The sequence below is a fragment of the Mesocricetus auratus genome, unplaced genomic scaffold, assembly GCF_017639785.1.
Source record: "Mesocricetus auratus isolate SY011 unplaced genomic scaffold, BCM_Maur_2.0 Super-Scaffold_100676, whole genome shotgun sequence".
In the NCBI taxonomy this organism is placed as follows: domain Eukaryota; kingdom Metazoa; phylum Chordata; class Mammalia; order Rodentia; family Cricetidae; genus Mesocricetus; species Mesocricetus auratus.
In genome coordinates, this window is record NW_024429266.1 from 10,802,640 (window position 1) to 10,825,082 (window position 22,443).

Genomic DNA, 22,443 nt, shown 5'->3' on the forward strand with positions numbered 1-22,443 from the left:
CGAAGAATACATAACACAATATAACAAGTACAATAATAGCAGCAGCTAGTATTTACCGGGACTTAACTACATACTTAGCCTATACATTATCTAATCTAATCACAGCAGCAACCTTACAATGAAAACTGTAGGACTTGCTGGGCGGTGGTGGCAGAGGCAGGAGGATAGCTCTGTGAGTTGGAGGCCAGCCTGGTCTACAGAGTGAGTCCCAGGACAGGCTGCAAAGCTACACAGAGAAACCCTGTCTCAAAAAAAAAAGGAAAGATAGATAAAAGAACGGAAGGACTTAGACAAAATACGTAACTTAACCAAAAGGAGTGAAGACAATTGCCTAGGAAATGCGGAGCACAGACTAGCTGGTGTGACTAGGGGGTGGGCAGGGGGCCAAGGCAAACGAATGACCCTACAAAAGCAGCCGAGTGCCACTGAGCTTGGATTAGACGGTCAGAACGCTCAAGACCCCTGTTGTGTGTGTGTATCCAGTAGAGAAGCTTCTGGTACTACGACTTAGAATTCCACCAAGTGCCCCCCTCCTTTCTGCAGTCCTACGGCACCGCCCCAGTTCCGGACACCTTCAGAAGCGTCCAGGGCTCACGCACTGGCATTGCAACTTCTGCTTGTCATCTGCGCCGCTGGGGATGGAGCCCGGGACCTGAGCCTGCCGACTGACAACCGGTTTCTGCCTTCCGCAGTCTGGTTAGCGTGGGGGGTGAGTGGGTAATTTGCAGGGGTCCTCCCACCACGGATCGGGTTCACGCGGGTGGACGGCTACCGCTGCAACCTGCCTGGCCCGCTCCCTTTTGCTTCTCCGCCTTCGACGCAGACTGGACCTTTTCATGAAAGCCAAAGCCGACCGTGCGGCGCAAAAGCTCGCAATAGCACCTGAATGTGACCTCGACCCACCGCGTACGGGGAGAAGCCCTAACGCGAATCCTCCCCACGTCCTCGACCTGGACGACGCCGCGGCGGTTGCCCCGGTAACCAAAAACTTCACAGCCCGGGCGACTGGCTTTCCCTGAACCGAAGACCACAGGAAGTCACCAGGGAAGAGCAGGAGGAAAATGCGCGGCGCTCACGTACCTCTCCCTCGGAGTGCGGGGCGCACCGACCCCACGGGGGGAATACGACGCGATGCCCACACTCAACTCGTCCGCACGCCGCGGGCGACCAGGAAAAAACCCGCGCCGGAAGTCGCTAGCGAGCGCTTCCTGTGAGCTTGCGCATAACCAGCAGGGCTGGCACTCGGGTAGCGCGCATGAGTAGTCCCGCCCCTCCCTCGTGCGTGGCCTAGAGGGGAGCAGACGAGCCTAGCCAGCTCTCTAGCGGCTGCGGAACGTGGCCCGGAAGTGGATGTTAGCTTCTACTTCCCCGTTGGTTTGGCCGTGATTTGCACCTTAATCTGTGCCACCCTGGAAATGGAAGGTTTCCGTCGCAAGATCCGAGTGTGGCGAGGCGGGGTCACATAGCCGATCCTGATTGCTGCTCTGAAGATTATTTTTATTACTATTTATAGCATCTTGCTGCCTTCACAGTTTGAGCAAGAATCCATTTTTCCCTACCAACGTGGATTGTTGCAGGGATCGGCCTGGAGTCCACTTTCAAGAGGGACATTGACATACCTATATTAGTTATGGAGGTGGAGAGTGGAATTGTCAGGTCGTGTGAGAAGGGGCGCTGCTAGGGAAGATGGCCCTGAAGAATGGCCGGAGATGTATGGAAAAATACTCTTTAAAGGACTGATCTGTTAATGGACAGATTGTTACAGACATGTGAACAAGCATTGATGAGTAAAAGCTCAAGGGAGGCAACCTTAAAGTCACTGGAAGATAACTGTTCATAGTTGAGACTGCATAAACTGTGGAATGGACTCCTCCTAAACTCCGAATTTACTGCTTGAGAATAGAATCTGAGTTCCGTGGAAATTAGCAGGTCTATAAAAAGAGTGTATGTAGAGGTTTTGTTTTCTTAATGCTAGGGATATTTTATTCTATGTTTTCTTCATAAACAATACAGTAGGAGAAAAGTTATTTATACTGCTTTTGTGTCATTAGTCCTTGCCCTTAACCCTGTTTTGGGTTTTGTTTGTTTGTATGGGTTTTTTTTGGGGGGGGGGGTTCAAGACGGGTTTCTCTGTATTGTTTTGGGGGCTGTCCTGGAACTCGCTCTTGTAGACCAGGCTGGTCTCGAACTCACAGAGATCCACCTGCCTCTGCCTCCCGAGTGCTGGGATTAAAGGTGTGCATCACCAACGCCCTGCTTAAACCTGTACTTTTTAACTACAGACAAAACTAAATTAAAGGATGATGTCACACACTAAGACAGTGATTAGCTTGTCATCTGGAAGCTTGTTTCATCAAAATGAATCAACTGATTTTGTTTGTTTCTTCATGCTAATAAAAATAGGGGGAAAACTCAGTAGTGGTTGTTCACACCTTTAATCCCAGCACTTGGGAGGCAGGGACAGATGGATCTCTGAGTTTGAAGCCAGCCTGGTCTACAGAGTGAGTTCCAGCTTGGTCTACAGAGTGAGTTCCCGAGCTACAAAGAGAAACCCGACTCAAAACAAGGGGTGGGGGTGGGGGGCTTCTGATGTCAAGGTTTTCAAACAGCTCTTGATATTAGGAAATAAAAGTGAGGAAATCACTGTCTTTATATTGTTTACATACCGCTTCTCTTTCCCACAGTACAACTCTGAGTGACAATGTGGTGAGAAGAGCATGCACAAAAGCTTCCCAGACTCACACCATAAGAATGTATGTAACAAAGGAGAGGAAAATGTCCTCACAGTTGCTTTTCTCTAAAGGAGCAACTAAATAATGGTGATGAACTACATTTCCTAAAACCTTTTGAGGTGTCTTGGAAAACATTATTCCCATGAACCTTTTCTATAGAAAAAAAAAGCTAAATATAATCAAGCAATTGAAAAACAAACTACACTACAATATCATAGTATGGGTTAAAAGCGAATGTGGCAAAAATAGTAGTGTAAAAAACAAAGCTAACTTGCATTGTAGTATAGAGAAAACTTTATCCAGCTATAGCTTCCCTGAACTACATGGGTGAGGATCCTACAATAGGCTGAGACTTGGGGAAAACTGCTCTAAAAGACACAAGTTCACTTTTTCCCTCCTTGCTTGGTACCCCAAGCTTAAAAACAAAACAAAAAAAGCTTCTGTGGTATTAGCATCATAAAGAACACACAAGTATCACTCAATACCTGGGTTTTGAATTCTAGACACATGAGGAAGTTAAAAAGGTGGTTGTCTCTGATGTTAGAGCAGTTATTGGCTGAAACCAACCACATGAGTGGTTCCAGTTCAGCAACAAATGTAGCAGAATCCAGCTAAACCCTACACAAATTCCCAGTTCAAACGGCCCAATAAAATGGCGGTTATCATTAGATGACAAGTTTTGGTGGTTTGGGCTAAGAAAATATAACGTGGCCGGGCGGTGGTGGCACACGCCTTTAATCCCAGCACTCGGGAGGCTGAGGCAAACGGATCTCTGTTAGTTCGAGGCCAGGCTGGACCGATAGCCTCCAAAACAATACAGAGAAACCCTGTCTCGTAAAAACAAAAACAAAAAAAAAAAAAGAAAAGAAAATATAACAAAAATGGTACTAAAGCAATTCTGGGCTTTAAGATGCCTTACACTTCTGGGTTTTAGTGGGAAGAGGACTCCAGTCAACAAGTTTAAGATAGATGACTGGATAACAGGTCTATTTCAGTCAGTGTAACCACGACAACAAAACTGCTAGTCAATGATATGAAGCTATTTTAACCCAGCTCATAGCTGAAGGAAGTGATGTGAGTGACCCCAATCAGTAACCCATACACTAGAAGACAAGACATAGACTAGGGAGAAATAAATGATGTTAAGCCACTGAATGCATTACATAGGATAGATGAAGTGTTATCTGTTTCCACATGGTGAGTCAACCTTAATTCTGGAGTTCCCTTTAGCATAGCTAGTAGTGAAGTCCTGTTGCTTTTCATTTCAGCCTTGAAGAATACTTATACTGAACCAGCAGGGATTTTTTGCTGTCAGCTCTTTAAACCTTCCCGTTGACTTTTAGTCTCATTTTCAAGGAGACTAAAGTTTAACTGTGTTTACTGATTGACAGTGTGGCTGGTTGTCTCTGGTTGCTTTCACCCCCTCCACTTGGTTATTTAGAGGCAGTAGTATACTGATCTATGTATGAATCTTTTTATTAGATGTTATATGCACTGAGTCTCCTAGACTCATCAATTTCTTGTTTGTTAATTGCAAATTTTTAAACCATTTCGCCTCAAATTTCTATTCAGTTATGTCCCTGTTTTCAAACACTTTGAGCATTTCTAATAATATATTTGTAATGCCACTAAGTATTAAGGAATTGTAATAAAATATCTGCTCAGTTTTTTTTTTCTTTCGATAATTAGACCTGATAATTCCTATTGGTCTGTTTTTAAATTGACTTTTGGTTAGTTGGCAATGTAGAATCTTCTGATAAGCCTGTTAAATTATTTTTTCACTTAAAATACTGTTTATTATTTGAAGTTTTTTAAAAGAAATGTTTCATTTAAATGTTGATATGCCATATTTGTTCATTACGACTATGCTTTCCATTAAGTCTTTGGAGTAATTTTTTTCTTTTGAGACAAAGTCTCACTGTGTAGCTCTGGCTGTCCTGGAACTCACCATGCAGACCAGGATGGCCTCAAACTTGGAATTAAGGGTATGTGCCACTACACCCATTTTGTGGAATAACTTAAATTTTATTTTAGCCAATTCTTATGTGGATAATCTCAGAAATGTCTTATTATTTATGACTTTTTTCTTTTAAAATTTCATTTTCCTAATTCTTTGCAATCTCATAGGGCCTAATTCTACTGTGAACATTTACAGACTACAGGGAGTTTATATTGTCTTTCTCTAAAATGGGTTGTAATGGTTAATGTTATTTCTCAATCTGATTTCATTAAACTGCCCAGAAAGAGGGTATCTGATGGTGTTTCCCGAGACAGATCATCAAGGCTTTCAACTATGGATTGATCCCTTAATGGATTCCTAATATTATCATACCAAGAAGTAGAAGGCTAGCCCTCTGGAGGCAGGTGGATTTGTGAGTTCAAGGCCAGCCTAGTCTACAGAATGAGTTCCAGGACAGACAGGGGAACACAGAGAAACCCTGTATCGAAAAACAAAACAAACAAACAGAAAGTAGGAGGCAGGGTCCAGGGGTAGAGTTTGTTACTGGGGCACATTCTTAGTCTGCACCTCTCTCTGCTCTTCCTAGGCAACACGAGATGAAGAATTTCCTGTTACATAGTCCTGCCACTATGAGATGTTGCCCCAGCACATGGAGCTATGCCACCGTGAACCTACTGAAACAGTGAGCAAATTAAACTCCTCGTCTTTAAGATGTTTGTGACAGTGAAAGGCATTTTGTCATAGTGATGGGGAAGCTAACGACACACTCAGATATTATTTGTCCGTATCGTGAGGATCAGTCACTAGAGGAGTCTGCAAGTTCTTCATGTTCAGCATGAGTGGGTTTTAGTTTCTGACTTAATTCTGCTATTCCCATACTCCTTCATGTTTATTCTTTCTGATAAAGGTTTGTGGGGAACTGTGGGAATACTTAAGGTGTAATGACAGTTTTGTTTTTGTTTTTTCAGAATAGTTGGAAAGGATGTTTCATGAATGGGATAAACATTATGGTTTTGCATAATTCCACAATTACCTAGTATCTTAAGAGGATATACCTTTATAAGAGAGTGTGACTAAAAATACTTTAAGACCTAAAACACAATATTAAGCTTTGTTTGATCTTTTTTTGTTTATTTGTGTGTTTGGTTGTTTGGTTGATTGGTTGGTTTCAACACAGTATTTTTCTGTGCAACAGCTCTGGCTGTCCTAGAACTCACTTTGTAGACAAGGCTGGCATCAAACTCATAGAGATCCTCCTGCCTCTGCCGTGTGCCACCACCACCCAGGACTTTTTTGTTTTTAATAAATTTGTAAAAATAATTCATGTTGTAATGTTAATTTTTAAAAAGATTTTATGCTGCGTGTTGGTAGTGCATGCCTTTAGCCCCAACCCTTGGGAGGCAGAGGCAGGCAGATCTCTGTGAGTTCAAGGCCAGCCTGCTCTACAGAGAGAGTTCTAGGACATCTAGGGCCTTTACACAGAGAAACCCTGTCTCAAAAAACAAAAAAACCAAAACCAAAACTGAAACCAAAACAAATAAAAAAGATTATCTTTGTAATCATGAGTGTCTCTGTGTGTGTATGTATACATGAATGAAGTTGCCAAAGAGGCCAGAAGAGGTCGTCACTTCCCGGGGAATTGGAGTTATCAGTGGCTGTAAGCTGCCTGGCATGGGTGCTGGGAACCAAACTTGGGTCTTCTGTGAGACCACTATGCACTCTTAACAGCTGAGCCATCTCTCCAGTCCTGAAAGTTAATTTGTAACCACAATTTTCTAGTGCTATGTCCACATTTAAATATGACTAATCTGATTTTGTTTTTTTTTTTCAAGACAGGGTTTCTCTGTGTAACTGAGCTCTGGCTGTCCTGTAAACCATTCTGTATACCAGGCAGGCCTTGAACTCCTAGAGATCTGCTTGCCTCTTCGTCCTGAATGCTAAGATTGTTTATAGGCATGTGCCACCACCTCCTGGCAAGATGTACTTTGTTCTTTTTTGTTGTTGTTGTTTTTGTTTTTCGAGACAGGGTTTCTCTGTATTGTTTTGGAGGCTATCCTGGAACTTGCTTTGTAGACCAGGTTGGCCTCTAACTCACAGAGATCCATCTGCCTCTGCCTCACGAGTACTGGGATTAAAGGTGTGTGCCACCAACGCCCGGCCGATGTACTTTGTTCTTATATCCTGATCCACTTGAGGACAAGTTGTAGAAAAGCATTAACCTATTGATGGCTCAGAGTGTATAATCCTTTAAAAGTTATTTTGTATTTACTTTTTTAAATTTCTTTTTGAGATAGGCTCTCACTATGTAGCCTTAGCTGGCCTACAACTGCTAGTATGGAACTCAGAAAGATTTACCTGCCTCTGTCTTTGCCTCTGCCTCATTGCTAAGATTAGAAGTGTGCCACCATACCTAGTCCCATTTCTATCCATTATTACCATAGCACAATCATTAACAGAGTGGACAAGTCAATCTCCTGAAGAAGAAGGCACCTTTAATGTCTTGCCCTGACAATATGCTGCCAGGAGATTTTCTCCAGGGTAAAACATTCCTTCCTAGAGAGAGAGGCTTGAGAGACCCAAAAAGTAATGCAGGAGAATGGAGAGGCCCAGAGTATACTTTCCAACCTAGCAAGATGCCTATAAGGTATGTGGAAAGCTCCAGGGCTGCAGCTTCTCAAGCTCATCCATGCTGGGGATGACTTTTCAGAGGCATGGCTGCCTGTGTGTCACCCATGCTCTGGAGAGGAACCTCAGTAGCTCACAGGTTCACCAAGGTGGACTTGGGTATGATTACTGCTTCTGTCACTAGATCCCTGCCTGGGGTTGTGTGCAATGAGCATTCTTCCTGCTAGCCTGGTCCCAGTGCTGCATCAACCCAAATAACACACAAAGACTCTATTAGTTACAATGCTGTTGGCCAATGTCCAGGGCTTCTCATTGGCTAATTCTGTCTTAAGTATTAACCCATGAGTACTAATATATATTTCTATAAGGACTTATCTTTCCGAGGACACCATTCTGACATGTCCTCTCTTCCCTAGATCACATGGCAACCATCTACTCTTGACTACTTTTCCCAGAATACTCCTTGACTCCTTGTCCCACCTATCTTGCTTCCCTATTGGCCAGCAGTGCTTTATTTATCAACCAATAAGACAAACATGCACAAAAGGACTTCCCCCATCAGTTGTGTCTCTGGGATAAACTTCTGTGCCGTGGCTCCCCAGGGAAAGTCTCATACAGCAGTAACTCAATACCTCTCCTTATGCTATCCTTATAGCATTCTTTACCTGAGTCCAGGATATTGTACCTGGACATTATTCTGGCTTCCCTAGCTCTGAACCTAACCTGATCCCTGATATGTCAGCTCATTTAGGCAACTAAATACTAAAAAACTAAAGCTGCTCCACAGTCTGAGAAACTTGAAAAAGAAACAAAAACCTCTATGCTTACTCAAGGAATAATACCTTGGAGGTTGTATTCAGGGAAATTTCAAGCCTAGAAGCTATTACAAGGCAGACATAATAGTGTAGTTGAAGCAACGCAATGCACTTTTGAATGAGACATTGTTGGAGCTCACTGTGGGTTTTGGTTTTTGTTTTCAAGACAGCAATATTGCTTTGTAGACCAGGCTGGCCTCCCCACCTTGGCCTCCCAAGTACTGGGATTGCAGGGGTATGCCCCAAGACCCATACACATGCCGTATAAGGACTTCCTAGCCATGGTGCTGAGTCAGCAGGGAGCACAGGACTCCTTCAAGGTTAAGGTGAACAAGCTGGTCTACATGACAAAAGAAAAAGGATGGGAAATGAAAGGAGGGAGGGAGGGAGGGAGGGAGGGGAGAGGGAGGGAGGGAGGGAGGGAGGGAGGAAGGAAGGGAATTGCCTCATGATAGGACAGAGATCTCATTTTTAAAATTACCATACAAAATTCTACAGTGTTCTGTTCCTCAGGAAAACAAATATGAGGACTGGTGAGGTGTCTTCAGCAGGAAAAAACACACACCACAAAAGCCTAGTAACCTGAGGTTGATCCCAGGAACCATGGTGGAAGGAGAGAACCAGCTCCCAAAAGTTGATGCATATGTGTGTGCATACACACAGCAATAATCAAGTCATTGTTTTTCAAAGAAATAAAACCTGAAACTTCTCGTGGACCAGGTGGAGTGATCTAATGGTGTCTGTTATACTAGGGACATCTTCCATTTGCCAAAGCTGAAAACTCTAGAAAATAGTGTATTAACTTGTATTTTACTTTATCCTTCAAGAAATTGCCATATTCTCCTGCATTGATCACACCTTCATTAAATCAATGTTTAGTTACAGGAATGGGCTTTTCTGTAGTTTAAAGTTTGTCTAAATAGAAAAACAAAGATTCTACTTTCTAATCTTGGATTATAGTTTAAAATCCTTATGGGAATAAAATGGCAATTCAGTTTTGTTTTGATTTTTTTTGGCAAATCAGTATTTATATAGACACTAAGCATATCTAATTACTGAGCTAAAATGAAGTTTTGTGAGAAAAAACAACCTTTAAATTTTTTATGTACAAGATGTAAAGATTTTAAATTGTATTTGTAAGTGGTAACTAAATTTTTGTTAGTCAGCTCTTCTGGGGATCAGGAACAAGGGAAGTAGCTGTTCTCATACACAGCCTCTCTTGCTGTCATTCACCCATCCCTTCACGTGTTCTCCATGTTTCACATCCCATGGGGGCTTACATAGGAGTAGGCTTTCACACTAGTCACTGAAAACTCTCACTTTTCCCGTTCATAGTCGCTTATTGTTCAGTCTTCATGTAAGGGCATTTATGGTCCTATTTATAATTGTGTTGCATGCACCAATTGAAATGCAAATACCTCCAGATATTTGCTTTGTTCCTTTGTATCAGTCACTTGTGGTTGTATACTACCCTAAAAAACTATTTTCTTGGGGTTGGGGAGTTGGCTCAGCAGTTAAGAGCACAAACTGATTTTATAGAGAACCAGAGTTCAGTTCCCAGCACCCACATCAGGTGTCTTCCAACTGCCTATAACTCCAACTTCAAGGGAGCCGACGACCTAGACTCACTTTCACAAGCGCCTGTATTCACATGCACATACTCACACAAAGAGACAGGCAAACATGCACATACTTAAAAATAAGCCGTTTTTAAAAATGTTTTCTTTTCCTTGGGTGTAGAGAGAAGACTTTTCCTTGCCAGCCGCTTGGTTTTTCCCCACCAGTCGCCTGGGCTCTGCCGTGTTGTAGTCCCCAAATAACACACAAAGACACTGTATTAATTATGAAGCTGTTGGCTTTGCTTGTTTCTTACTGGCTAGCTCTGACTTAAGTATTTATCCCATAATTGTCAATCTAAGTATTTCTCTTACTGGAGAAGAGTTCCGGACATCTTACTTCTCTGGCGGGCTACATCGTGACTCCCTGCGTTTCTCCTACCCAGAGTCCTCCTGGACTCTTAGTCCCACCTATCTTGCTTCCCTATTGGCCAACAGTGCTTTATTGACATATACACAGGACTTCCACATCACTTGGGTCTTAGGGTCTCCTCCACAAAGTGCCTTTGATCTTCCTAGCAAGCTTGGAAGGACATTCCTGGTCTCTGAATGAGAACATTTTCTGGGGTAGCACGGTCCAAACATATTTCCTTCATCGAGTCACTGTTTGCCAAGACTTGTTGCAGCATCCACCAACTCTACTAACTGTAGATTTCACTGATTAGTTATTTAATCAACATTAATAGGTAGTCCATTTATTTGCTTCTTGAAAATCACTGTAAACTTCTAACCTTGGTCGAAAGAATCTGAGACTTAAAAAACTTAATGGCTCAGCATGATTCACTGATTCCTAGTTCGGGCCCTCAGCTTTCTAGTGCAGGCCTTCTCTGGCTACCTACCCTGCCCCTGCCGCTGCTGCTCTGCCAGGGAAGCATTTCATATCTCAAAATCAAGTGGACAAAGCCAGGTAGTCTGTCCTGTGGAGACTGAGATGCACAGGCCACACCTGAAATCTGTTCTGCATTTGTGGCAAAACACTAAATATTTGACTTCAAGGAAAATGGTGCCAAAGTAAATTCAGCCCAACCGGAAACAGGAACCCACATATACACACGTGTATTAGTGGCAATGGCAGATGTTTGAGTTTCTTTCTTTCTGTGGTAGAAAGTAGAATAATATTTGTCAGGGCTGAACAAATAGTGCACGCTGGCAGAAAGTGTAGCCTTGTATTTGACTCACGCCCAGTAGAAAGTGTGCAGTGACGACTTTCTTAGCTGTGAGGAGGGAGTTAGCCCAACTGGCCATGCCCAACACAAACCCGCATTCTCTGTTACTCTGAGCAGGAAGTTCTCTTATATCTGCTTCTATCATTGAATCCCTTTACTTAAAATTCTGTAGCTCTCTCTGTTTCTACTAAGTCTAAACTCTTGTGTTGGTTTCAAAGTCATTCATAATCTGCCCCTCCTCACCACCCAGTTTGTCCTCCGTCCCTGTGTACACATCTCAGCTGTAGTCGGATGATGTCTCCTTACTTTCCTTTAAACGAATGGTTTTCTGCCTTTAATTCTAGCACTCAGGAGACAGAAGCAGGCGGATCTCTATGAGTTCTGGGCCAGCCTGGCTGACAGAGTGAGTTCAAGCACAGAAAGGGCTATGTAGAGAAACCTTGTCTCGAAATAAATAAATAAACCAATGAAAAACAAGGCATTTTTCCAGTATTCCTAAAAGAAGTGTGGTACTTTTTTATTTTTTTAGCAATTATTTTTAATTTTGTGTGTCTGCTGGATTGTCTGTGTGTGGGTTTGTGCACATGTGTGCAGGTGCCTGTGGAGGCCAGAACAGAGTGTTGGATACCTTGCAGCTAAAATATAGGCAATTGTGAGCCACCCAACATGAGTTGTTAGGAGCTGAACTCAGGTTATCTTCGAGAGCAGTGTGTGCTCCTAAATGCTAAACCGTTTCTCCAGCCTTGTGTGGCACTTTTGGCTGTTAGATTAGTCAATAGTGTAGACCAGTCCTGTTGTCTAAGAAAATAGACAACAGAAAAGCATTGTGATAGACTAGAATAAAGGGCGTTCTGCAAGACTCTGCCTTTGAGTATTTCTGAGGCAAACCGTGACCGTGCTTGCGTGTCAGGAGGTGTATTCTTCAGACCTCAGATAACGTTTTTCACCAAACTGAGCATGCAGGAGGAGTGGCTTGTGCTCTGGTGGGGTTTCACCACACACTGGGCCCATGTGAGTTTCCAAGCCTCCTCTCTCAGCATCACTGCCCAGCATCTAGTCACCGTAAACCTGGTCCCGAGATTGGTTTCTCTCCTGCTGACCTCTCAGCCTGTGCCCTGTTTGTCCTACTGTGCTTTAGCAGTAGCTTCTTGATCCTCAAGGGGCCTAGAATTTTTTTTCAATTTTCATGAGATACTTTATTTAATGGAGATTTGTTCCCTGTGTTATGTCTCTTTGCTGCAGATTAACAATAAGTGCTTTTAGAAAGGAAAGAAAACAACAGAAAGTAAAAAACAGAATAAGGGCTTAAAACTGGAATTATTTTCTATCTCAGTTTCATAGCCAGTTCAAGGCCAGCCTGAGACATTCTGCAATCGGACATTTCCTGTCCTAACTGCCTGGTCCCAAATAACTGACTGAGAGGCTTAATATTATTTACAAATGCTTGACCAATAGCTCATTCTTGTTATGAGCTAACTCTTACATCTAAAATGACCCATATTTCTCTTTATGTTTTGCCATATGGTTCATGGTTCTTTACCTCATGTTTTACATATCCTGCTTGCTCGGTGGCTGGATGGTGTCTCACCCAACTCTCCTGACTCCGCCCTTCCTCCACCCATCATTTTCTCTTCGTCAGTCTGTCTCACCCAATCTTTCCTTGCCCTGCTATTGGCCAATCTCATAATCCACAGCAACATATAAAACCCTGTTTCAAAAAAAAAGAGTGAGAGAGAAAAGAGGGCTGGAGAGATGGCTCAGTGATTAAAAGCCCTGACTGTTCTTCCAGAGGACACATGGTCCATTCCCAACCCCCACATAGCCTCTCACAACCATTTATAACTATAGTTCCAGGGATCAGGCTTCTGTGGGCCCTGCATACATGTGGGGCACAGACATATTGCTGGCAAGATACTCATGTTCATAGAATAAATGTAAACAAATCTCAAAATAACTTAAAGAGAAAAAAACAGAAAGTTACAAATAACTCTGATGTATGTGTCATATATGTGTATAAATGTCAGTATATGTGTGTATAAATTAATGTCATATGTGTGTGTATATATACATCATGTATATATGTGTATATGAGGAAATTATCAAAAATGTAAGTGCTTTATTGAGAACTTAAAACAAAAACAAAAACAAACAAAAAAAACTAAACTAAAACCCAAGGATTTGTAATACGAAGAACCTCTGATCTGTAGGTCAGAGAGGAGGACATTGTAAGTAGGAAAGAAATTAAACATGAAGATGCAGGACTTAAAGCCTTGCCTTGGCAGAGAAGTGGCCTTTGGGGCCAGCAGATGGATTCTTCCGGGTCTCAAAATGGCAAGGGGCATAGCAGGGTGGAGAGTGTAACAGAAACAACCCAATGCCCCTTCAGTGAAGGTCTGCTCAGTCAGTTCTCACACCAAAGTCTTTTGCTTTGTGGTCCCAAACTGTGCTAACTGAAGACTAGGCCTTGAGAGGGAGTCCAGGGTCTCTGCAGAGAGGTGTAAGACAACATGTGTTGCCCTTAATACAAAAGAGGCTCTTCTGTTTGACACTGATGTGTGTACATTCTCCTGCTAGGAAGAGGTGTGAACCTTCCCCTGGGCAGCAAAGTGGCTGATTTCCATTTCATTTTGGCCAAACCTAGACTCACATTTTTGTCAGTGCCATGTCAGAGGAGCTACAGACAGCACTGGAGCTATGGAATACCGCCCAGTGGAGCAGCAAAGCTCCAAGAGGATCCTTCCCAGGATGCCCTTGGCGTGTGCTGTGCCTCCTGCTTGCTGCTGCCCTATTCCGGTTGTGTTTGGCATGGTGTGGTTACTGCATGAAAGGATCCCACTCCTCACTGAGCAGTTTACTTGCAGATCATAACGAAGATGATTTTTTTTAAATTGTTTTTTGAGACAGGATTTCTCTGTGTAACAGCGTGGCTGTCCTGGAACTTGCTTTGTAGACCAGCCCGGCCTCGAACTCACAGAGATCCGCCTGCTTCTGCCTCCTGAGTGCTGGGATTAAAGGCATGCGCCACCACTGCCAGCTATGAAGATGATTTTTGTAAGAGCAATTATGATTAGTTAGATTATGATTTAATTGGACTTTTTGAGTTAGCCTAACATACACAGGTGGTTAAGACAGTTCATAAAGATGATTAGGGCACCGGGCGTTGGTGGCACATGCCTTTAAATCCAGCACTCAGGAGACAGAGGCAGGCAGATCTCTGTGAGTTCCAGATGAGCCTGGCCTACAGAGCGAGTTCCAGGACAGCTTCCAAAACAACACAGAGAAACCCTGTCTCGAAAAACCAAAACAAAAAAGATGATTAGGAAAATAGTTTAAGTTATCCTGCCAATTGCTCTAATAAGAGAGACAAACGAAATAAAAGTCAAAAACAGTCTAGAAGTTACCTTCCCCTTTGTTAGGTGATAGGGATGTCCTGTATGCTGTGAATATATGTTTCTCTTATTGGTTGATAAAGTAATGGTGATTGGCCAGTAGCTAGTCTGAGCTCTATTTGAAGACAGAATTTCTGCCTCACCTGGTCCTGCAGCCATTTAGTCCCAAATAAACACACAGAGGCTTCATATTAATTATAAACTGGCTGATAGCTTGGGCCTCTTTTTGGCTAGCTCTCTCTTAATTATTAACCCATTTCTATTAATCTATGTATTCCCACAAGGCTGGTTTACCCACAATGCTCTAGCATGTTACTTCTTTGGCAGCTACATGGTGTCTCTCTCTGGTGACTGCTCCCTGCCTTCCCTCTTCCCAGAATTCTCCTAGTCTGATAGTAGGTACTACTTCCTGCCTGGCTACTTACCAGGGTCCAGTCTGTATCAGTCCCACAGTGTAAAGGCCATTTATTCCAGACTGATGTCTTTAGGGCTGTGATCCGAAGCAGCCGAACAGCCCCTGGTCTGACCCCTAGCTACTCACGGACATTAGACAAAGACATCTGGTCATAACAGGAAGGCTCCCAGTCAATATTGGAGACCACAGTTTATTTCAGCATCATCTTAACTAACTCTCCAAAAGCGAGTGGGCTTACTGGCAGAAGTATCTATTATCATGTATATGGAGCTGATATCAAATATTTCCTTTAATCCTAGAGACACTCCTAAGCTGCATGTACTCAAGCTCTCAAACATTCCATATCAGCATATCTCACTAGCCTTCAAGGTAGGTGTAGGCTTGCCCAGGCCTAGGCCTTTTGTTACACAAACTAGGAGTCATTCCCCACCAAGACCAGGCACCTGGAGGTTATCAGTCAGCATCTAAAAGACAATGGGAGTTCTGAGCTGCTAAAATTTTGTGGCTGAGCAGAGGCATATTTCTGAGATATTATATTTGGGCCCCAACAGCCATTGGCCAATCAGCATTTATTCATCAACCACTAAGAAAAACATATATTCACAGCATACAGAAGGTCATCCCCCATCATCTCCTCTTTTCTGTCTAAATAAAAGGAAGGTTTTTAACTTTAACATAGTAAAATTATATATAACAAGGCAGTTAGTCCATTAACATTTGTCAAAATTTAAAGAATATATTCTATCATCTATCCTATCTTTGTGAGTCTAAGGTTTTATATGTAACTTATCTTTTATCATAACTAAGGAAAACCATAACCCTAACTATCTGTCTTCAACACCATTAAAGACCTCAGAAGGATAGTATGTAAACTCTAGAATTGACAGAGATATCTCACTGCCTGGTCAGTCACCCAAAGTTCCTCTGTAATGTTGGGGCATCCATCTTCAGCCCATAGGCCTAGAGTGTCTGGCAGACTTCTCAGAGAAGCAGGAAATTTGAAACTGTCCTACCTCTATTGGCAGTTTCTCAGTCATTTTTATCTGTCCTGTAGAATATCTGACAGACTCTTCCATGAAACAGAAACCCTGAAGGACTGTCCCATTCTGTTCTGGAAAGTTCAGCAGTCACTTTCCTGTTGTGCCCACATGTCCAGTTTGGACAGCATGCTGTCAAGCAGTTCAGACAAGAGCAGTTTCTTGTCCAATAGGCTAGGCCAGTTTTGCCACATTGAAGGCAAACTCCATAATGGGTTTCTTTATTTTTTATTTTTTATTTTTGGTTTTATGAGACAAGGTTTCTCTGTATTGTTTTGGAGGCTGTCGGTCCAGCCTGGCCTCGAACTCACAGAGATCCGCCTGCCTCTGCCTCCCGAGTGCTGGGATTAAAGGTGTGCGCCACCACCGCCCGGCTCATAATGCCCATCTTCCTCTATGATGTAATTGGTGTTGTCAGGAGCAGTTGTGTCTCATTGTCATGAAAAACCTTATTAAACTATTTTAAATGCCGTATTTTGTAGGTCTTTGAAAGGTTTTAAAGAAACATATCTCTGTTATATCTAGAAAACCTAACTAACATAAGTTTTGACTATTATAGCTTATTTTCTATAATCTGTATTTTTAAATTATATATGAGCTATACAAATATAATATCTAAACAAGAGTATAAAAATACATATAACAAAATTGACCTTAAATTTGCATCAATAAACTAAAATCCATATCAATGTAAAGTATTCATTTCTATATCTATTTCCTTTTTTTTTCACAGCATACAGAAGGACATCCCCCATTAGTTAGATGTGAGATTTTCAGAAGCTGGGAAATCAAAACAAGGAAGTTTCATGCATTATAGATCCATGGGTTCTGCCTGTCAAAAAACAGGCTGATAATCAAAGAAAATAATTATGCTCCTACACCTAAGGTTAGGTCTGAGTTCCTTGGTCATGTAACTTACAGAATTAATTACAGGCTCAGTATATACCTTGCCAAAGAAATAAACAGAGTTATGAAAGGAAATTAAATGACCCTACTGTGTGTGAAGAGAAATAAAATGGCTAGTTGATCACTTGTTTCAGGTTTCTCTAGAGGAGAAACAGGATAGGACTCTGTCACACAAAACCTCAAACAGCTGCCTGCTGAAATATACTTACCTCGCTTAAATCTTTGTTAATCAATTGTAAAAGAACCTTTGCTTTGGGATGAAGATGCGATGGTGGGAAAATTAATACAAAGAAGGAATGTTTGTGAGCTTCCAAGGAAAACATGCAACTTGTGATCATAATGTGATTTCTTCCTGTGTAAAGATTTTAATTTGTTTTTGAAAAATATGTAACTTGTGGTTGTGAGGTAATTTTTTCTTGTTTTTGTCTTAGGAGGTATAAAAGAGAAAATAAGGGATGTAATAGAGGGAAAGCATCAGGAAAGATGTGGATGGAGGACAACTGGAGGGAGGAGGAAGAAGACAGCAGGGAGAGAACAGAGCAGCAGCAGAAAAAAAAGGTAAATGAAGGATTAAGCGCTGGCCCTCAGAAAAGTCTTCTGTGTATGTTTGCACCTCCTCTCCAGTTTCTCTGGCCTTCTGAGAGTTAGTGCTCTCAGCAGCACACTTTGGTTTATGCTGTTTTCCAAGAGTTTTATTGATTTATTCCCACATTCAGGTCTATGGCCTGTTCCTATTACCATGTGGGATCCCATCATTCCACATCCTTACCAACAGTTGCTATTGACTTTTTTATTAAAGTCACCCTAGTAAGGTGGAGCAGGGACTGCTGGCTTCTGTCTCACATTTTGTAAGGGTGCATGACATACAGTATCCTCTCATCTGCTTAGCGGCCTTCATGTACTCTCTAAGTTGTCTTTTATATTGAACTGTAAGAATTGCTTACAGCGTCTAGACATGAGCTCCTTACCAAATGTATGAATTGCACTTATATTCCTCAGGGGGAGAATGGTTCTCATGTCACCTAGGTTGGCTTTGAACTTTACATGGCTAGCCTTTAAACACGTCTTCTTGCCTATACCTCCTGAGTGCTAGGATTACAGGCAAGGGACAGCATGGCTCCTATTTCCTTCCCTCTGAATGTCTGTCCACTTCCACTTATAATATCCATTGAAACAGGCGTTCTCCAGCTGAAGAGGGACACCTTAGCTACATTAACATATAATTTTATTTGGTTACTTGTGGTTCAGTGCCACATCTAATAAGCCATGTCTGGTGTGAGATTTGCCCCTACACCTTCTTTTATTACACTTTAGGGTCTGTGATCCACTTGTAGTTAGCTGTAGAAGTTCATTTCAATTCTTTTTTAAAGATTTTTTAAAGATGTCATTATAGATGGTTGTGAGCCAATATATGGTTGCTTGGAATTGAACTCCGGACCTTTGGAAGAACAGTCAGTGCTCTTAACCTCTGAGCCATCTCTTCAGCCCTCATTTCAAATCTTTGTTGATGATGTTGTTGTTGTTTGTTTTTCGAGACAGGGTTTCTCTGTGACTTTGGAGGCTGTTCTGGAACTTGCTCTATAGACCAGGCTGGTCTCAAACTCACAGAGATCCTCCTGCCTCTGCCTCCCGAGTGCTGGAATTAAAGGAGTGGGACACCAATTCCCGGCTCTTCATTTCAATTCTTATGAATTAAAAGATTTCGTCTTATACCTGCAGGACAATTCTAAGGTGTCAGCTCATTTCCTTTTGTTGTTTTAATTGCTCGGTTACCTTGTAGTCTCCTTTCTTATATATGTCTCTTATTATGATGTTATTTTTTTTTTTTGGGTGTGAAGGCTTTTATTAGGTCAAAGATTTCCAATTATAAAGATTTCATTGAAATAAAAAGTATCAGATTCTTTCTGAGTGATTCAAGGTAAAGTAAAAAATAGTAAAAGTTAATTAAAAACAAATATGGTAAAACTATACTATCCAGCAACAAGTCTCCAGAATATATTATTTTCCTACTTTGACTTAATAATATGAAATAATAATTAATACAGATGATATGATATTGTACTTTTGAAATGCATAAAGACAAATACTAGATTTAATATTTCTATGAATCCCATTTGATATCACAAAGCAAACATTATTGGATAAAAAATATTTTTAAATTTCAGGAAAAAATGAACATGATCAAATAACAGACACTGTATTTAGCTAATTTAAAAATATTTCAAAATTGTTATTTGAATATAAGACAGCAACGAGTCATAAAATCGCAGCAGACAAGATACTGTGGAACAATAATGTACCAGTGTCACAGAGTAAAGGCAACTCTTTCTCATATCTGGTGACATGAAACGGCATGGGGAAACGAACAGGACGCTTCCAGAACTGCTGGTAGTCAGGGCCACAGACAGCCTTCAATGCAGAGGGCAGGGTGAAGTGGCTCACCACCTCCTCCAGACAACAGACAGATGGATTCTCTTGGGAGACATGAGCACCCGCTGTAGACACACCTCACGTTAGTGACCACGATGGCCCATGTCAGGTCCCAAACTACTTGAGTGGTGAAAAGGATGCTGGGATCAGGAACATGTTCTGCTGAGACTCTAGGTAGTTGACACTTTCCCGAACAGCAGCTACGACCCTGGGGTCCTCATGAGACCGGTGTCTCCCAGCTGCACGACTGTCTGCACTCTCATTCCACCACAGAACGTGAACTCTGTTGAGGGCTCCATATTCAGTGTGGAAAACACCGACTAGAGTAGAGTAGCCAAGGTCAACATGGGCATTCACCGCTCTTTTGAATGCGTCGCCCCACAGAGCTGGGCCTCCAGGCTTCATCTGAAAAGTAGCCAACTCATAGACTCCTTCCTTGGGAGGCTTTCCCAATTTGCACCATGGTACCAGGTAGGTAATCTCAATCTCTTGTTTATCAATGGAAGTCAAATTTGGGATGAGGAATTGTTCTTGCCACGCCTTATCATTGGCCAAGGCTTTGCGAACTGCAGTTCGATGAGCAAAATTATCGTACTTCCAAATATGGAATACTTTGTTGGTTCTGCCTCCAAATTCTACACTCCAATATCCAATCAATTCAGAGTGAGCAGTCCGGAGGTGAACATTTTTCTTCAAGTTTTCCAGGAACTCCTTCGTTTTTGAGGACTTGAGGAAATAGGTGCGGAATTCATATAATGTCCCATCGCTTTGCCTGGGACCTGTAGCAAAAGGTGAACATACCTGAGGCGCCAGCGCCCGCAGGGCCAGCGCCTTCCTCAGGCAGCTTCCCAGTGCGAGCATGGCGCGTCCTGGGGCGCGCAGGAGACGGCCGCGGGGTTCCGGGACTCCTCCCGCTTCCCGGTCATGATGTTATTTTTAATGATGATGATGATGATAATTATTTTTGTTGTTGTATTAGGCTTGTGGTACTATGGAGCAATCCCTGTACATGCAAGGCAAGTGCTCTACCACTGAGCCCATTTGTAGCCCTCAGATTTGTGTTTGTTTTTGTTTTATAAGTCAGAGTCTCACTGTGCAGTCCAGACTGGCCTTGAACTCATGCTCATCCTGCCTCAGCCTCCAGAATACTGGAATTGCACGTGTGTACCATCATGCCTGGCTAGAAACCTTCTTAATGCTGACGCATCAACGATAATTGCTTTAGAAAACACTGGCTTGTGATTGATTGGGTTTCTAGTAGGGTGTGATAATATGCCTTCCTGTAACTCATCACACCCAGATCTGTTATTTTTCATTTTTATTTTATTATTATGTTTTTTTGAAACAGGATTTCTCTGTGTAGCCCTTGCTACCCCGAAACCCAGAGATCTGGCTGCTTCTCCCTCCCGGGTGCTGGAATTAAAGGCGTGTCATTTTATCCTCTTGCCTGTGTATATACAGTGCCTGATCTAAGCACCTTGCAGCTCTCTCCCTTACCACTGGTTTTCAGCATTTTGCTGCACAGTAATTGTTTTTATCATTATTTGTGAGCCTGGGGTGTGTTGAGCTTCCTGAGACTGTAAGTGAGCATCAGCTTTGAAACATTTCCCTGTCGGTGCCTATAGCTCCACTCTATCTTGACTCAAGGGCAGAGCGTTCAAAACTGTCCTCAGTAAGTCATAACACCTAAACATCAAAGGTGTGGCTATAGTAGGATGTTTGATCTTGGCCTTGGGTGTCTTATTCTTTGGGTGTCTTATTCTAAATAACAACAGACCTGGTCTGGGGTGTGGTTTCTCCTGACCCTCAAGGTCAGGTAATGAGAAGTTGAATCTAAGGTGTGGTTACTGAATCCTTGGAGAGAAGAGGAAGAAATGTCTGTTCTGTATACGTGATACCATGCTCCCCTTTTGCGTTAAGGTATATCGGAGTGGTGAAAAATAGGCTCGTGGCATTTCAGTATGGACTGATTTGCCCTCCTGATTGTATTTCTGTGTCTCTGTCTTCCCTTCGACGTCTTTAGCTCGCCTTTCTTTAGTCCACGGACCTTTGGCGGCTCGACTGGCTCCGACTATAGCCCTGCAAAGACAGCTGCCCACACCTCACCGCTCCTTCACACACGCTTTCTGACATCTCCTCTCTCGTGGGAACCCTGATTATATATGTACCCTGGATTAGTCAAGTTGTGGGTGCTGGTGCTTCAGTTCTTCCAGTCTTTTGTTCCTGTTGCAGAGTTTACATCACATCTGTAGTTCACTAGGGTTCTCTTCTATGATGTCCGGTCTGCTGCTGATCCCATTCAGTATAACCCACCCCAGCCACTGTCTTTCAGCTATTTTTCTTTGGTTAGAAGCTGCAGTCCTCAATGAGTAGTTTCATTGTTCATAAAAGACAACGCCTCCTGGCCATTTCAGTAGTAGGCTTTCTGGAGGCTCCCAAACAGGTGTCAGGGCAGGCATGCAATCAGATGTATTTGTCTGGTATTCTCATTCACACATCAGAGTCTCCAAGGTCAAGAACCTGCTGTATATTTTTATGTTCCTTCCACCACAGACAATACAAATGTGCTTTTAACTGTTGCACAGTGAAAGTTCCCTTTGTGGGCTAACAAATGATGTGCCTGGGTGATGGTCTATGTTAAACATCAGAGCCACGAAATCAAATGCCGGGAGCAACAGCGGCGCTTACTCCCCATTGATTACAGACTTACTACCACCCTGGCTGTCACCTGAGAAGCTTTCTTCTCATTATCCTAACCCTAACCCTAATGTCTCTCTAATGTCTCCTCTCTAATGTCTCTCTAATGTCTCTCTAATGATGTCTCTCTAATGTCTCTCTAATGTCTCTCTAATGATGTCTCTCTAATGTCTCTCTAATGATGTCTCTCTAATGTCTCTCTAATGATGTCTCTCTAATGTCTCTCTAATGTCTCTCTAAAGAAACACACACACACACACACACACACCTGTATATTTATTTAAAGGAATACAAGCAAATTAAACCTTCAGAAGCCCATGAGCCAATGAATAAAGGCACATGCTACCAAGCCAGAAGACGTTAGTTTGGTCCCTGGGACCCATCTGGTAGAAGGCTAGGACAGAGAGAGAACTATGTCTTATAGTCGTCCTCTGACTTCTACAATGCACCCCCACGAAAGATAAAAATGAAACTCTTCATGTGTCAAACAGCCTCTTCTTCAGTAATAGAAGCATTGGTCCTGTATGTAAAAGCATATTTAAATAAAAATGTCACATTGTTTTCTTACTCTTTTTTTTGTTTGTTTTTGAGGCAGTATTTCTCTGTATTGTTTTGGAGGTTGTCCTGGAACTTACACTGTATACCAGGCTGACCT

At 42.4% G+C, this 22,443-nt stretch overlaps 2 protein-coding genes and 1 long non-coding RNA gene across 6 annotated transcripts in view; 1 reads left to right on the forward strand and 2 right to left on the reverse strand.

The window, feature by feature from the left end:
* Window positions 1-1,185, reverse strand: part of Taf1a (TATA-box binding protein associated factor, RNA polymerase I subunit A) — a 29,729-nt gene extending 28,544 nt beyond the window's left edge. For 3 of the 4 annotated variants that reach the window (XR_005873931.1, XM_040738095.1, XM_040738097.1), the window contains exon 1: window positions 1,081-1,185. The gene's annotated coding sequence lies outside the window, so the exon portion shown is untranslated. The remainder of the gene's footprint in view (window positions 1-1,080) is intronic. The other variant, XM_040738096.1, reaches the window with a different exon arrangement.
* On the forward strand, window positions 1,182-18,091 carry LOC121136795. The gene is made up of 3 exons (XR_005873932.1): window positions 1,182-1,944; window positions 5,279-5,374; window positions 17,093-18,091. It is a non-coding gene; the product is annotated as an uncharacterized LOC121136795 (long non-coding RNA).
* A 1,066-nt stretch (window positions 18,092-19,157) lies between these two features.
* LOC121137018 (protein NipSnap homolog 3B-like) lies at window positions 19,158-20,030 on the reverse strand. The gene has a single exon (XM_040738781.1). It carries the CDS (start codon window positions 19,950-19,952, stop codon window positions 19,209-19,211), a length of 744 nt encoding a protein of 247 aa, XP_040594715.1. The 5' UTR covers window positions 19,953-20,030; the 3' UTR covers window positions 19,158-19,208.
* Between the last annotated feature and the right edge of the window lie 2,413 nt (window positions 20,031-22,443).

Bases quoted from the DNA above. Each gene is read 5' to 3' on its own strand.
- LOC121137018 (XM_040738781.1), bottom strand. From the start codon at position 19,952: ATGCTCGCACTGGGAAGCTGCCTGAGGAAGGCGCTGGCCCTGCGGGCG.